The sequence below is a fragment of the Octopus sinensis genome, linkage group LG28 (genome assembly GCF_006345805.1).
Source record: "Octopus sinensis linkage group LG28, ASM634580v1, whole genome shotgun sequence".
In the NCBI taxonomy this organism is placed as follows: Eukaryota; Metazoa; Mollusca; class Cephalopoda; order Octopoda; family Octopodidae; genus Octopus; species Octopus sinensis.
This window is the reverse complement of record NC_043024.1, coordinates 6,916,435-6,934,265: the sequence shown is the minus strand read 5'-3', so window position 1 is coordinate 6,934,265 and position 17,831 is coordinate 6,916,435. Positions and strand designations below refer to the sequence as shown.

Here is a 17,831-nt window from a genome sequence, read left to right as displayed (position 1 = left end):
GTGGGTGCCCTTCCTAAAACTAACCACTTTACAAAATGTACTGAGTGCTTCTTATAGGACACTGGCACAAGTGCGGAGAAAAGCCCCTTTCAACTGAGACGGGGGTATATTTGAGAGAGGGTACTGAGAGGGAAAATTTGACTGCTATTTCTAGAATGCTAAGCAACTGCAGAGAGGCTCACTTGTTATTACAGTTGCAATCCATATCTAGTTTAAGTTTCGTGATTGGCAGGAAAACGTTCCACATTGTATCTTGCTAGGAGACTCACTGACCACTACAGGACACTAGACTTCAGTCAGAGCAGCCAATAGCTGTTAAGATCTTCAGCATGAACTTCAGTTCTATGATATGGAACAGGTTCGATTCATCTGCTCTGCATAAAACTGATTTAAAAGTAACAGCTTCAAATTTAGACAGACATTGACGTGTAAAACCTATTCTATAGCCAAAGACCCAGTCTTCAGTAGTGTGAAGAGACTGATATCTTATATGGGAAAGTCCCAATTTGTTTTTACATGGATGGTCAAAAATGGCATCAATATTATAATTAGTCTGGAATGGAAATGACAGAAACATCTCAAATATTAGATATCCAAAGACACTTGGGCCCTAAGTAAATAGTATCTCAAAGCCAGAAAGGTGTTGACAAGGCAAGCCTAGGTTCAGAAGCCTTAAGGAAAAACAGGTAGAGTCCTTGTGGATCATCTGCCAGAGATCAGCAGAAGAGAAACTGAAAGGGGACAGGAATGGCATGGAACCGAGTAAAAACAAAAGCACCAGAGAGAATACATCAGAAGACCACCAGAGAAGGTATGTTTCTTTTGGAAATCCCAAAGGGCCATGTTGACATCAATATACAGCTGGTATTCATTTTAATCTACCACAAAGGATGAAAAACACTTGGCAGGGCTCAAGGACTAATTAAAAGAGTAGACTGATTCAACAATTCTATAAACTGGCAGTATGCATATATATATATATATATATATATATATATATATATATATATATATATATATATATATATATAAGAATGTATGACAACTTTTGGGTGGTTTGAAAAGCGATTAACATAATTTAGATGCTTACTTGGCTCATGGAAAGGATTGAGGAGAAAAGTACCCAGGTCTAAAGCAGTGGTCCACAACTGGTATGCTGTGGCACACTGGTGTGCCAGTGTAATCTGAATATAATTTTTTTTTCTTATACATTTAGTTATATTTTTAGTTCATGCATGTCGCCAGATTTTGAAATGAAAAGTTTACAGCAAGTGCAAAAAAGGCTGCAGAGAACTGATCTAGAGTGACGTCTCAGAAATTTACTACTTTACAATTGTCATTAAATGAATAGACAAAACTACATTTTTAAAGAGTAATCAACTTCTTAATTACGTATGCTGAGCAAGCTAATTGAATCCAGCTACTTTCTCATTAAGATATATAAGTGCTAGTTCCATGACAGAAAAGACAGACCAGTTTACTGAAGGAACATTCTACCTTGCTTATGACTTGTCTGGTGACTGTTCCTCAGTCTAGCGTGACAGACAAAAATACGAAGAGAATCACTCTCTGTGTCTATAGTTAGCCATGTTCCAGCAGATCTACAATTCAAAAAAAGACACTCCAATTGTGACTGTCCATCTTTTTGTATACCAGAAACTACATTAGCGAATATTTGTCTTTCAAGATACAGTGTAAATCAGTGCTACTCAAAGTAGTGGTCCATAAACCATCAGCTGCTGGTATGTGGCAACTTTCCAGAAAAGAAAGAAACATTATAAAATGCTTATGTAATATTGTATTATTTATTTACAAAATAAATATAAGATAAAAAAAAATTGTCAACTTTTATTATATTCATTGTATATATTGTTTCCGGTATAAATAAATATTACTAAGGAATATTACCGGTCCCTGACACATCAGATAGTTTGAGAAGTACTGGTGTACATGACAGTTTCATTGCTATTTTTAGCATGTTGAGTCACCACCTGAAGCAGTGAGCTTCAAATACTAGCCATATCCCTACCAAAATATTCTATTATCAGTTTCAGCTAGAGGCTGTGGCCATGATGGAGCACTGTCAAAGAAAATGTTTCTTTCTCCATTTCATTACAAAACATGGCACATCTATATAAATCCTTTCCAACCATGGGATTGGCTTAAGCTTATAACCATTTAAAAACAATTCTATAAAACCAGGAACAAGACCCACCAACTTTGAGGTTCCTAAGTCATGAGGGTCAGAGAGGAGGGAGGGAGGGCCGTTAACATATCAGCTGTTACTAAAAACATGGCATCCAATTTATATTTTCCTTGCAGAATAAAGTTTTGTTTTGATTCTATTTTTTTAATTATCAGTTCAAATCTAGAAAAAGGCCATTTTAAAACCACTTTTAACCCTTTTGTTACCAAATTTCTGTTGACATATACTGCTTTTGTTTCAAGTAATATTAAAAAAATGAAGAATTTAGTTCATTTTTGTATCTGGTTTGCAAGATTCTTTATGTGAATTTGTGTGTTGAAACAAATTTTATCTAGGGAGAGTCAATTTAACCCAGTTGACTAATAATAACAAATGAGTGGAACTGAACAATGGCATAATGACTCTCCCTAGACACAACAAAAAGAATTTAGTAAACTAACTCATTATTAAGCTGGGGCCTGGAACAAATTAGCAGAAAAGCTTGATAGATGATTAGAATTCAGGCCACTTGAAAACATTGAGTTTATCATAGAACTTGGGGTGGTTTCAGATGGGTTGCTATCAAAAAGGTTAACCCTTTAGCATTTAAACGGGCCAAATCTAGCCAAAATATTCTACCTGTTTTATGTTCAAACTAAACAGATCCAGCCTCTTACACTGACCCTACAATGTCATTCTTCTAAGAATAAAACAATAAAACTGTCACCATCAAAATCTCAAAGCTATGAGATAATACATGATTAATACAAAACGACATTAATAACTATTAAAGAAGTGGTTTTAAATTCTCAGACACAGGATAAAGCTACTAATACAGCCTGAACAGGATAAGCTACTCCATCAGGCTTAGATTATTAACATTATCCGGAGTTTGAGAATTTAAAATCACTTATTTAACTTTCTAAGACATCTCAACGCTTTTAAAGCAAACTTTGTTTGTTTGTTTACATTCATCATAATTTGAATTTAACGAGTAAATGTTTTACATTTGACAACGAAATCTGAATGTTAAAGGGTCAAAACAGAAAGAAATACTTTACACAACGAAGCAAACAGTAACAGTGTACAAGATGCTTTTCTTTTTTATCTGCAGGCAACAACAACAACAACAATAGGAAAAATAGCAATAATAACAACAAAAATAGCGGCAAGTAATAATACAACTAGCAGACATATCCTGCAAGCAAGACGAGAGGATAGAGTGGGAAAAATATATATATTGATCATCTAAAAGGAATGAGGTAAGTGGAGGAGTTTAATAATTCAAAGAACGAAAACAATGACTAAATTCTTTGTGCATTCTATGAGGAGAGTTTGAGGTGGGGGGGAAATTTTTTTTTTCCCCCTTATACATTTTCTGCTGCTCAATGTGCAATGTATCCTGACCTTCGTATGACCTTTGAAGACATCCCAGGGGACAGCTTGAGACACAAAGCTATCTATAGCATCTAAAATCTGTTTTTTTTTTTTTTTGAAAAATAAAGAAAACAGTAAAAAGTTTAAGATTTTGGGGTATTTTTCTTTAAAAAAAAACAAAAAATATAAAAGGAAATTCAAAACTTTAATAAAATTTGAGAAAGTGTCTGGTTTATGATGGTAAACCATGTTTGTGTTGGTCGTAATAATATATATAATGGAGACAAGAATGTTAACAGCTTAGATACACATTAATGACAGACTAAGGAGGGGGGAGGGGTAGTAATTCAGCTGTGTGAGGGGGTGACAGGGATGAAATGGAGAACGGTGAGGGGGTGCAACTGGCCAGCTGGGAAGGATAAGTGGTCAACAGTGCTTTAGTTGGGGAGTGACAGGGAGGGAGGACAGCCAGAGAGAGAGAAAGAGGTGGGAAGGAGGACAGACAGAGAGAGAGGCAGCCAGAGGCCGAGGGTGGGAGGGAAGCCAAATAGAGAGAGAGGGTGGGAGGGAAGCCAGATAGAGAGGGTGGGAGGGAAGCCAGAGAGAGAGAGGGTGGGTGGGAAGCCAGAGAGAGAGAGGGTGGGTGGGAAGCCAGAGAGAGAGGGTGGTTGGGAGGGAAGCCAGAGAGAGGGTGGGAGGGAGGGAAGCCAGAGAGAGAGGGTGGGAGGGAGGGAAGCCAGAGAGAGAGGGTGGGAGGGAGGGAAGCCAGAGAGGGTGGGTGGGAGGGAAGCCAGAGAGGGTGGGTGGGAGGGAAGCCAGAGAGGGAGGGTGGGAGGGAAGCCAGAGAGGGTGGGTGGGAGGGAAGCCAGAGAGAGAGAGAGGGTGGGGGGAAGCCAGAGAGAGAGAGAGAAGGTGGGAGGGAAGCCAGAGAGAGAGAGGGTGGGAGGGAAGCCAGAGAGAGAGAGAAGGAGAAAGGATGCCATGAAGGCCCATTGCTCCTTCAGTCTAATCCTTTCTATAGTAGAAGGCCTGAAATTTGGGGGAGGTGGTGTAAGTTGATTGCATCGACCCCAGTACTCAACTGGCACTTATTCTATTAACCCTGAAAGGATGAAAAGCAAAGTCGGAAGAATTCGAACTCAGAACATGAAGACAGACGGAATGCCGCTAAACATTTTGCCCAACGTATTAATGATACTGCCAGCTTGCCATCTTAATAGGTACACCGTATCCTATACAATCCGTCTCTTACACAGTGGTACAAAAAGTTCCATCTAACCCATACTGGCCTAGAGAATCAAACCTAAAAAAGTTTTACATAATAGATCCCTACCAATTTCATAGGAACAGGAGTGGCTGTGTGGTAAGTAGTTTGCTTACCAACCACATGGTTCTGGGTTCAGTCCCACTGTGTGGCACCTTGGGCAAGTGTTTTCTACTATAGCCTCAGGCAGACCAAAGCTTTGAGTGGATTTGATAGACGGAAACTGAAAGAAGCCCCTCATATATATGTGTGTGTGTCCTCACCATCGCTTGACAACCGATGCTGGTGTGTTTACATCCCCATAACTTAGCGGTTTGGCAAAAGAAACCAATATAAGTACTAGGCTTACAAAGAATAAGTCCTGGGGTCAATTTGTTCAACTAAAGGCAGTGCCCTAGTATGGCCACAGTCAAATGACTGAAACAAATAAATGAATAAAAGAATATAAAAAAAGTGCTGATTTCTTGGTCTTTCGAGTGAACCATCAATAGTTTAGTGTGGCCCACCAGGAGTACCTGTACATCACCGATCCAATGACAACATCTCGTCAAACACCAATACTTGGCCTTCAGGTATCTCTAGCAAACTGCACTGTAGCAGTCAATCATAACAGACCCCTACCAATTACCACCCTTGAGTGGAAGGCCCGATATTTGGTTTAACCTTTTAGCATTCAAACTGGCCATATCCGGCTTAAATAATAATCCATTTTATGTTCAAACCAGCCAGATCTATCTAGCCTCTCACATCTAATCTACTAAAAATAAGTCATCACATTACAAAAATCTCAAAGCTACAAGATAATACAGGATTATACAGTTCTATATTTAAGAGTTGAGGAATTATGTACATTAATTACATTTGATGGCCATTTGTCCTCATCTTTGTTAACACATTTCCGTTGATATACCCTCCAGCCTTCATCAGATGTCTTGGGGAAATCTCAAACCTGGGTTCTCATTCCTAAAGTATTTTTCAATATTCATCACCATCATCATGTTTAACGTCCGTTTTCCATGCTAGCATGGGTTGGACGGTTTGACCAGGGTCTGGGAAGCCAGAAGGCTGAACTATGCTCCAGTCTGATCTGGCAGTGTTTCTACAGCTGGATGCCCTTCCTAATGCCAACCACTCTGTGAGTGTATTGGGTGCTTTTTACATGCTACCAGCACAGGGGCCAGAGGAGGATGGAAACGGCCACGATTGGTCTTCTTTCAGCTTCCATCAACCAAAATTCACTCAGGATTTGGTTAGGCCAGGGTTGGTACCACACTATGTGATTCAACCCCAAATCACAAGGTTGAGAAGCAAATTCCGTAACCACAGTCATGCCAGCATACAGATTTTCTACAGAGCTCCCAATGTTGAATCCCAGTCCAGCATCAATTTTACTAGGTTTGACAGCCTTGTAATAGTTGGGAGCAGAGCTCCATCTCATCTCAGACTGACTATAATCACTTTCTTTTCCTGTTTAAGTAAATTGAAGACTTAAATAAAACTGAAGGAGGAACTGGATATTTTTAAACAAGATTCAACACCAATGGAATACATTATTCAAACTAAACTTTCACAGGAAAACTGTTCAACAGAGCTGCAATGACCAGGAACACCTATCCAGGCTTAAACTATAGAGATGAGTAGAAAATATCCATAAAATTCCTTTGGTACAATCATGGTTTTAGTTTTACTAAAAGCTTATTTGTCTAATTTTTTTCATCACAGTACTGTGGCTTCCTTGATAACTTCTAATTCTTTATCAAAAAGGTCACATTAGCATGATGAAGTTTGGTTAATTATCTAAAAGAAAAAAACTAAAACTCAAGTGAACTGCAACCAGTGCATGTGCCTATTGGCAATATGACCCCACCAAAGTACATTTGTTTCAACAAACAGTTTCAAAACAAGTTAAAAAGCAGAATAAAAGAATATTTCTGTATCATTTCTTCCAAACAAATTGCCAACTAAAAACTATGAAGATTTCTACGAAGATTAGAGAGCTTAAATAATTGTGCACCTAAATAAGTATATCCAGAACAAATGAACTGCAGAGAGGCCTCCTTGTTGGAGGTATTTAAGGGGGGGGGGACTTCAAATTCAGGACTCAAGATAATTTATAACCTCAAGACACAAAGAGCAATAGTATTTGTAATACTGCCACTACTAGAGCAGTTTGTTTTGAAGGGGGTGGGACATTAATATTAATTTTGTTAATCAAATGCAGAAAAGATAAAAGGTTGCTACGTTTATGCTTTCTTTGAGGACATGAAACCGACAGGCTAACCTAGTTTTTCAAGTGACCAAGAGCTGTAAAATGATTGGAGACGGGAAAAGCATCCAGCCACAAAAAAACCATGTCATAGACATGGGTGAAAACCCATCAAACAAATGCTAGCAAATAAAATATTCAAGGGAAAAATATTTCCAATGTCTAAAGACAGTTCTGGAAGAACCACAAGGTCTTTATTTACATTATTTACATTCGATGGCTATTCGTCCTCACCTTGTTTGTTGTTAACACAACGTTTCGGCTGATATACCCTCCAGTCTTCTTCAGGTGTCTTTGGGAAATTTCAAACATGGGTTCTCATTACTAAGGTATTTTTCGATATTATTGTTATTGTTCAGGTCAAGCACTAAAATATCACCAATTGTTAAGACAAATTTGTGAAGATGCTTGTCCTTGAGGTTAGGATGTTGTACTCATAATCACAGGATTGTGGTTTCAACTTTCAGGCCAGTTACTGCATTGTGTTCTTGGGTAAAGCACTTTATTCCCCACTGCTGCAGTTCACCCAGATGTAAAACAGTAAATTTGTAAGGGACTGGTGTCCTGTCCAAGAGAATGGTGTGATCTCAGTCATAGAAACCAGGTAACTAGCCCGATATGTCCGACTAGAAATAAAAATTGCACACAACCCCTTTTGACAAGATACAAAGTTAATTTTGTAATTAGAAGAGTCGCTTGAAGGGCACATGTCTACATGCAGCAGCCTTTACAACCTCACCAAAACCAAAAGATACTTGCCTGAGGTGCTATGCAGTGAGATTGAACTTGAAACCACATGACTGTGAAGCAAGTTTTTTAATCACATAACCATGTAAATTTATAAGGGGTCTCCTGACAATATGGCTAATCTTCAAGATTTAATAAATCAAAAAAAAATAAGTTAAATCTGTATTTGTGAATTCAAGCCAACAAGGGAACTCCTAAAAGCTAGAAATAGCAACCAAATCTTTTTACAAAGGTAAAAACTTCATTTTTTTTTTTTTAATGGGAGAATTGCAGGTTCAATTTAAGGTCAGTATGAAAGGCAAGGCCCTGGCTCTAGACAGATTTGATCTCAAAATGGCACTAACTAAGAAATTATTTAGTTCAACACCATCATTTTTATCATCCTTGCCTTCATAAAATGCCTCTTGAGAGAAATGACAAACACTTGAATCCTCCCATCATATAACTGGTACTTATTGACTTTGTGAAAGGTTAACCTCTGATTAACAACCAACCCCCAAGATTGCCTCTGGTTATAGGAGGATCAAAACCACTTGTAAAATGTTCATAGTTAAAATTAAAACTTACCATTGCTACTTAAGTTCTTAACATCATGACCCAAACAAAATTTGCCCATCTTGTGTATCATGTGCAATATATAGGACATATTTCCCTGGTGTCCATGCATTTGATATGATACGCATTCCCAATTTTTATTTCAACCATCGCAGTAACTTGGGACTTAGGAAAGAAAAACTTGATATTACTCAGAACATGAAACAAGGGCCAAATAAAAGTCCGAAAATGAGCACACGTTTAGTAGTAACTTATTAAGATGCTTTAAACTGCCAAAGAATTAAGGCAGATTATTTTCATAACTGATTAAAAGCTAATCCATTAGAAATTTGGTGACGATTATGAAAATTCCCTGGCATCCAAGCATCATATGATACATATTCCCTTTTTTTTTCCCCACCTCCACAACTTGGGACTTAGAAAAGGAGAACTTGATATTACTTAGATCATGAAACAAGGGCCAACAATAAGCCTGAAAACCAGCACAGACGTTCAGGGGAAACTTTTTAAAAGGCTTTAAACTGACAAATAAAGAGTTAAGAGTTTACAAAATCCTTCCAAATTTTTTATTATTTTCATAATAGATTAAAACTAATCAATTAAAAATATGGTGATAATTATCTAAAGTATTTTTTAAAAAAAACAAAAAAAAGGAGGGGTCCAAATCAAGATTTGAACACGTGATAGGTGATATTTTGTACTAGATAACCACAGTATTAAAACTACTAAGAGAACAAACCAGGTCAGATGAAGGCTTAAAACTGATAAAACAAAAACTATGCTATCTGCAAAGATAAAATACTGATCAAAATTTAACATCTTACACAATCATGTCGAGTTTTTGTTTTACAGCAAATTAAATCTTCAGCATGACCCAGCTGAAATAAACAATGTCAGGGTTCAAAGGTCAACAGTGATTAGACATTAAATCAATCTTGATTTTTCTTTTTTTAACCCTCTTTAAACAGCTCTACCATAAAGTCACCTGTCTTTGATAATTTATACACACACACATACACAGAAGGCGTGTGGTGGTGAATACATTGTCTTAATTACACAAATACGAAAATAACACCAACATCTCATTTTAACAGATATATTTACCAGACGAAGGGATTGAGTCGATTACATCAACCAGGGTGCATAACTGGGACTTATTTAATTGACCCTGAAAGGATGAAAGGCAAAGTCAACCTCGGCAGAATTTGAACTCAGAACGTAATGGGAGATGAAATACCACTAAGCATTTCGCCCGGCATGCTAACAATTCTGCCATCTCGCCGCCCTAAATATATGAAGGTGACACATATACAACAGTCAAATGTTTCTAGAGAGGGGTCAGCATGCACACACGCACACACTCTCATGATGGTTTTCTCCCATTGGTTTCTGTTTACCAAATTCACTCATGCCTGATCAACCATGGCCATAAGTACTAGACTTGTAAAGTCTTGGAGTTGATATCTTCGACTAAAAGGCAGTGCTCCAGCATGGCCGCAGTCAAATGACCGAAAAAAGTAAAATAATAAAAGAATACGATATATACATATAGTATACAATGAATACGAAGGATTTAGTTCATTGATGAACCAAACCAATAGGAACACTGTAAGTACTATAAATGGTCATCCATAGTAGGCTTCCAAGTTAGCCAAGGAAAATGGGAAACAAAGCCAAGGCAGAATGAGCTTCCCAAACTTTCTGATGTCGCATACTGGCAGCCCCCCCCCCCCCAATGTGCCACAGACTGGTAATATTTTTTAATAATATTAATTTATACCAGAAACAATTATTGTAATGAATATAAAAAAAGGCTGACAAATTTTTTATTGCATATTTTTTTTGTAAACAATATTACATAAGCATTTTATAATGTTTCTTTCTTTTCTGGAAATTTGCCACATAGGCGCAGGAGTCGCTGTGTGGTAAGTAGCTTGCTAACCAACCACATGGTCCCGGGTTCAGTCCCACTGTGTGACATCTTGGGCAAGTGTCTTCTGCTATAGCCCCGGGCCGACCAATGCCTTGTGAGTGGATTTGGTAGACGGAAACTGAAAGAAGCCTGTCATATATATGTATATATATACAAGTGTGTGTGTATATGTTTGTGTGTCTGTGTTTGTCCCCCTAGCATTGCTTGACAACCAATGCTGGTGTGTTTACGTCCCCGTCACTTAGCGGTTCGGCAAAAGAGACTGATAGAATAAGTACTGGGCTTACAAAAGAATAAGTCCCGGGGTCGATTTGTCGATTAAAAGGCGGTGCTCCAGCATGTCCACAGTCAAATGACTGAAACAAGTAAAAGAGTAAAGAGAGTATACCAGCAGCTGATGGCTTGGTTAAGAGGTGTAGAAGTGGCTGTGTGGTAAGTAGCTTGTTTACAAACCACATGGTTCCGGGTTCAGTCCTCACTACGTGGCACCTTGGGCAGGTGCCTTCTACTATAGCTTTGGGCCAACCAAAGCCTTGTGAGTGGATTAGGTAGATGGAAACTGAAAGAAGCCTGTCATATATGTATGTGTGTGTGTGTGTGTGTGTGTGTGTGTGTATATATATATGTATGTACTTCGGCAAAAGAGATCGATTGAACAAGTACTAACTAGGCTTACAAAGAATAAGTCCTGGGGTTGATTTGCTCAACTAAAGGCGGTGCTCCAGCATGGCTGCAGTCAAATGACTGAAACAAGTAAAAGAGTAAGGTGAATTAAAAAAAAAAACGAAGTTCAATTATTACTTCTATTTCACCATACTCTAATTAAATATTCTAAATGACCAGAGATACTCAGCCTGCCTTAGTTTTGTTGTCCATTTTCCTTTAACATAGAGTGTGTGCGTGTATACACACACACATTAAACAGTGAGTTAAGAGTGTTTCACTCCTACAATATAATGTAGGACATATTTGTAGGGAACTTTTAGCCAACACTGTGTTACAGCAACTGCAGGCAAATTTGTCTGTGCCTGTAAATGTGTATGCGGACATAAATAGGGGGAATTGCTGTACATACATTTTTGACATTTAAAAATTCAACTCAAATATTTGTCACGCCAGTCACTACCTACGAATGGTTGTGTTATTTTATTCAACACCTCCGACACAAGGAAATCTATACCCTCAATGTTCTTTCAGCTGTAACAAACTGAGAAGGAGAGAGAGAGGCAAAGAGAAGGGTAGGGTAGGTCAGTGATAGTGTTGAATGACACCCACCTCGTTAACATGGAGACAGTACATAGGAATTATTCTAGTTAAGCCTAGAAGTAGGAGTGACGTAAAATTGGTTAACAGGTTTTTAAGTTGTATATTTAAGCATGTACAAACAATGGGCACCCACAGACTTTTGTGGAATTTCTGGCGCAGTGACAGGGAAGCAGAAGTTGAAATACAATAAGTCTTGACATGACGAATGACTGATTAAAAAAATATATAGCTGGTGGGAGCTTTAGTCCTATCAATCCAGAGATCACTCAGAGGTTATTTAACCTTAGGTCGACCCTGATGAAGCTGAGTTACAAGTAAAGACAATCCAACTACGACAGTCCCGGCTATTTCAGGTTTAAGACTACATTATCAAACAATTTTTTATTCAGGCAGTAGGGTCCAATTTTAGGGATACTTCACTGTTAGTTCTAACAGATCGATCAAACAAATAGAAGTTTACTGAGTCTGGCGGTTCAGACATTTCAGGCTTCTTTAAAATAAAAGAAAAACTTTAATATTTTTGGCACCATCCCATCAGTTTGCTGCTGTTTAATTCTTTCTTTGCCATGGGATTGGACAATTTTCAAGGGGACCATCTCAATTTTCTAAACAGTAACTTTTAACCTTCACAACATCCTCCCCATCATGAGAAATGCTGCCCTAATTGCTACTTAGTGACCCAATTAATGCTAGTGAAACTGTAAAGACTGTAGTAGTAGTAATAGCAGTATATAGAAGAGGACAGGAGAAATTTATGTACTACTACAGCTTCTGTAGCAAACTTTGAGCTAAAAGGAATTGATCTGAAAAATATGGAACGAGTTTGACGATGCAACAATAGTGAGATTTGGGCCCTAAATATCAATGATTCATGGAATCCAGGCATAAACTTGTCTTATCTCAAGGAGAACTTGACCCGTTCCAGGGTACTTCAAACTCCTCACAGTCACTCCTTGGTAATGCCAGGAATGTTTAGGATGGCCTTGATTCTACACAAATACGGAATATTCTCTGTTAGGGGTGTGTAATTAAGGGAGTGGGTTTACCTTTCTTTGAAGTCATTGTTTTCGTCCACTTCAGTAAATCTTTTATTCTCTTATACATCTCAGCCCAAAGGTTGTGGCCATGCTGGAGCACTGCCGGTGAATATAAAGCCCCCCCCCCTCAGCCTCCCACATAACAAACGAGGATACTTACCACCATACTACCAAGGATTGGTGGTATAATGGTTGATTATATTCCAGATAAAAACCACTAGCACACCTAGACTTACACATTTAATGCCCACTTTCCATGCCTGCACGGACCAGATGGAATTAAGGGTAGATTTTCTATGGCTGGATGTCCTTCCTTCCACACCAACCCTCACCTGTTTCCATACAAGGTAATCTTTCCCCACGGCTAGACATGTTTTTCAAGGAAGACTAGAAACAGCATAGCTTGTATGATGATGCTCATTTACACACTCATGTGATGTCAAGGTAACACACAAACATATACACACACTCATACACAATTCTTCAAAAGCACTGATGTTATATAAACCTGAAGGAAAGCTGATGTAGAAGTGAGGTAGGAAGGTGATCCTTAGGTAATAAAGATAGTTATTGTATGTTACCAAGAGATGGATAAATGAAAGATCTGTGGCAAATGAAGAAAAATGAGGCAAGCACACTCTGTTGGACATTGAAAGGTATTGCATAATCCAAGAAAGGGTCAATTGACAGATCAAAGTCTCCTCACAAACAGACACCAGCCCCAACAAATGAATCCCCATAAACCTACTCTGGCATCTGGACAACAAACATGTTTTTTCCTCTGCTGTTATAACAATGGCTTCTAATCCCGAGGCCTAGCTAGTCTCATATTGCTTTCGCTCAAGCACTCTCGACATACCAATCTCTCCTCTTCTAATTACTTAGATTGTATCCAACCAAACAGGTACCATTAACCACTGATACCACCAGAACATCTGCCTTCAGAAATCCCCTCCAGACTCATACCCACAGGTATTGACTTGCAGTGCTCAAAGTGGAATATTAACAGCATCAATCACATAACACACCCAGAGAGAGATACAAGGGGTCACAGGCACTGCCACTTTTTCTAGATTTAAAACAAAGCCTAAAAAGATAAGGGACAGTTATTTGTTAGAAACCCAACTGTCATGGCAGAAAATTAAAGGTAATGCCAACATCTTGGATTGAATCCAAAGAAAAGTCATTCAACTTAACACAAGTCCCTTACAGGTGCACTCCAATCCTGTTGGTAAACCCCAACTACTGGTCCACAACCATGTTCTCTACTGCTATAACAATTATAGTAACCAAAAAAAAAGGGTATATTTTTAGTGGTGGTCATGCATGGAAGACCAAGACAAAGGATAAAAATATATGGCAAAGTCAGATGTTGGATATCAAAGAATAGCAACAAGCACTAATATTCCATAAGACATACCCATCCAAAATATACCAACAGGGAAAAATAGAGGATGAGAATATTTGAGTATTTAAAGGAGTTTCATGGTGGAGCAGGTCACCGAGTTAAAGATGATACACTGGTTCAATCCTTACCTGGTGTTCAATACGCTTTATAAAATACATTCATACCCACATCTGTCTGTATCTCTCGTTATCAGAAGTCAAAATGGAGCCTACTACAAGACCTGTTGAGAGAATAACCCAGGAAATTGACTGTATTATGGGCTGACATTGCCAAATGATTTATAGCTATCATCTACCACCAACAGGGTTCAAATCACAGCATGGGAAATCTTTATACCGTGGTAAATATTTTTCAGATGTCTACTGCAATCAATACCGAACATTGAGGTAGACCAAGGCAGACAAAGGCAGTAAAGAATAGAGCAAGGTTCTACCCAGGACCAAAGTGCCAATAATGGACTTGAACTCCAGAATCATGTGCAGGTGTCAAATACCTTATTTCAGCCAAAACATACATCCAATAAATTCCCTAAAGGTTTTGAAAATGGGGACAGCAGCAGGCATCAAAAAGTACTGAATAATTGGCTTTTGCTAGCTTGCAGTTTTGGTTTTAACCCTTGATGCCAACCTGCCTAAGACCACCTTTGATTCTATGATACAAACTTCCTGTGACAGTGTGATAAGAAGTTTGCTTCCCAACAATGGCACCAGCATAAGAGGGGTTGCCATCTCCTCAAATGGACAAAAGAGTTCTCTTGAAACTTGTGTCTAGTCTTTCAATAAGGTTAGCAAATGAGTAAAGAAAGCGTAATGACTACCCAGTATTAATAATGATCTTGTAAACCCACCTAGGTAAATAATTAGGGTTCATAATTTAACAATTAGCAAGTGTCTTGTTTTCTACAGAGTAAGGGTTCATAATTTAACAATTACCAAGTGTCTTGTTTTCTATAGAGTAAGTAGGAATTTAATCAATTCAACACTACCATGTTATAACTTAGCAATCCTTACCAAAACCAAAGTTGTAGCTAAGCATAGAGTTGCTATGGTAACAGTTCTAGCCTAAAATATAATTAGAAATCTAGATTTGTGCAAGTATAAAGACCAAAAAAAAAAATAAATAAATTCCAGGACAAGATAAAAAAAGCGAAGATTTGCTTCCATTTTTATTAATCATAATGCAAATAACTTCTCTCCATCGTAATCTGATTAATTCTTAGTCAGGACTGCCATGTCAGGCAGGGACAAACAGACAGACACCAACAGAATTGCTATAAATCAAGAAAGCAAAACAAAAAAACTGTCCAAGGAAGCATTTTATGTGTACAAAAGCGTCTCCTCCATTGAAGAGGAGACTGTGACTACACATTAACAAGATACCAGGGAACATTCTGGAACCAGACAACTTCATTGGGGGTCAATTTTTTGAAAAAGAATCTGAAAAATTCTTGGCAAATGGTTTCACCTTGAGCAATTGTCTTCTATAGATCCAGGCTAATCAATGCCCTACTAGTTAATATGGTAGACGGAAACTGTGTGGAAGCCAGTTGTGTTATTGTGTGTATGCAGGTATGTCTATCCTTCCACTGCTTGTCAACTGGTGTTGGTTTGTTTATGTCCCTGCAACTTAACCAGTTCCGCAAACGGTACCACTCTTAAAAAACCCAGTTCTGAGGTTGATTTGCTTAACCAAAACATCCAAAGCAGTGCTCCAGCAAGGCCACGATCAAAACCAGTAAAGAAAAAGGATTCTATATGTTTAATATGAAAACATTTTCTTTGTAACAATTTCAAAAATGTCGTTCTTGGCAAAGCAGAAATAATTCTTGGCAAAGAGGTTCACAAACATTCTTAGTTTTGCCATCTTTGAGCTTTGACTAAAGATTGCAGGTTTCTAACACATCAAACATCGGGAAACTGTCACAGAACAAATTATCTTTTGAAACATGGAGAAGAAAAAAATACCTTTGACCCTTTAGCATTTAAACTGGCTATGTCCAGCCCAAATGTTCCACATATTTTACATTCCATCTGGCCATATCAAGCCTTTCACACCTAACCTACACTGACATTGTAACAATAATCACATCATCTAAACCTCAACAATTTTAATAAACAAGCATTACATTTGACAGAATAATCTGCATGCTAAAGGGTTAAATTGTTCCTGGATATCCTTATGGGTCCAATTCTTAAAATTATTTTGTGATGAACTAAGAAGTTATAGGGACCGAAGCCAATCTTTTGCTGCTCTTTCCGGCTGCTTGGTAGCCTCACCAGTGCTAGTGGCATAATAAAAGCAGCCAGTACACCGTGTGATGTGGTCGGCATTGGGAATGGCATCCAGTCATAGAAACTGTGCCAAAGATGGAACAGGAGCTCAACACCACCCTGTGACTCGGCAGATCCTGTCAAACGATCCAACCCATGCCAGCATAGAAAATGGATGTTAAATGATGACCTTTAACAACAGAACTGAGAAGATGCCCAAGGGGAGAAATGGAAAGGATAATGATAAAAATGTGTAACTTTTACCAGAGAATTATGAATATTTTAGGACTGAATATAAACACAGAGGATGTATATATCCCAATAAATAATATCTAAGTGTTCAGTAGAATATGATGAAAAATACATAAGCACCAGTGACCATTCATTTTTGAGTAACTCAGGTACAGACCATTGAGTAAACACTCACAAATATTTATATCTAAAAGCCACATTATGGCTTCATTTCAACCAACTGGACAAGTTCTGAAATGGTCTGAAGAAATATCCACAAATGGATGTCTTTTGTTCACAAATGCTTTGTTGTTTAGCCCCCCACATCAGTACAATAAAAAATACCATGGCCTTGCTTTGGATTCTAACAGTGTTTATGGATAAACAAAGAATGATACAATAGAGAACTTAACCTTTCAGGAACATAAAATGTGTAATTTGAGAAAGATCTCACAGCCATTTCTTCCCTGTCGTTCTATAGTATAGACGTTACAAATTATCTAATCAGCTATAGAATGTAATTAGTTATAATAATTAGCAAATAGCATGTGCTGACCATGTCACTCTCACAAGGACATTGGTTATTATCTGGGATGATATGGCAAAATAAAAAAAAATTAAAAAACAGTTCAAAATAGAAATATGAATCATCATGGTTTTAATGTCCACTCATGCTTGCAGAGGTCACATGACAATTGTTGAGGCAGATTTTCTATGGCCAAAATTCCCTTCCTGCTGCCAACCCTCATATGCAAGAACAGTAACATTTCCCTGTCACCCAGAAGACGGTCAACAGATGGCGCCACTTGTGTGAGGTTGATGCTCGTTCACAAAGTCACATGATGTCACAAGGAGGTACAAACAGATAGAATGATCTTTCAGTTTCCAACTGCATTTGCTTTTATTTATTTCAGTCATTTCACAGCGGCCATGCTGGGGCACCACCTATTTAGTTGAACAAAGCGACCCCAGGACTTATCCTTTGTAAGCCTAGTTCTTATTCTATCAGTCTCTTTTGCCGAACCACTAAGTTATGGGGACATAAACACACCAACATCAGTTCTCAAGCAATGGTGGACACACAAACACACAGCAGGCTTCTTTCAGTTTCCATCTAACTAATCCACTCACAAGGCACTGGTCAACGCGAGGCTATAGTAAAAGACACTTGACCAAGGTGCCACGCAGTGGGACTGAACCCAGAGCCATGTTGTTTCTTAGCACACAGCCATGCACACACAGTTTACATTAGCCAGTTGCATATTCAAAAGTCATGCTGTTTGTGGGGTTCT

The 17,831-nt window shown here is 38.2% G+C and overlaps 1 protein-coding gene across 6 annotated transcripts in view; it reads right to left on the bottom strand.

Annotated features, from left to right (window-relative positions):
* The window catches only part of LOC115225885 (moesin), a 138,327-nt gene that overhangs the window by 71,840 nt on the left and 48,656 nt on the right, over window positions 1–17,831 (bottom strand). For 3 of the 6 annotated variants that reach the window (XM_036514537.1, XM_036514535.1, XM_036514536.1), the window contains exon 3: window positions 3,593–3,661. The exons of the other annotated variants lie outside the window; for them this stretch is intronic. In XM_036514537.1, coding sequence (XP_036370430.1) covers window positions 3,593–3,661 — 69 coding nt within the window. The remainder of the gene's footprint in view (window positions 1–3,592; window positions 3,662–17,831) is intronic. 6 annotated transcript variants of the gene reach the window in all.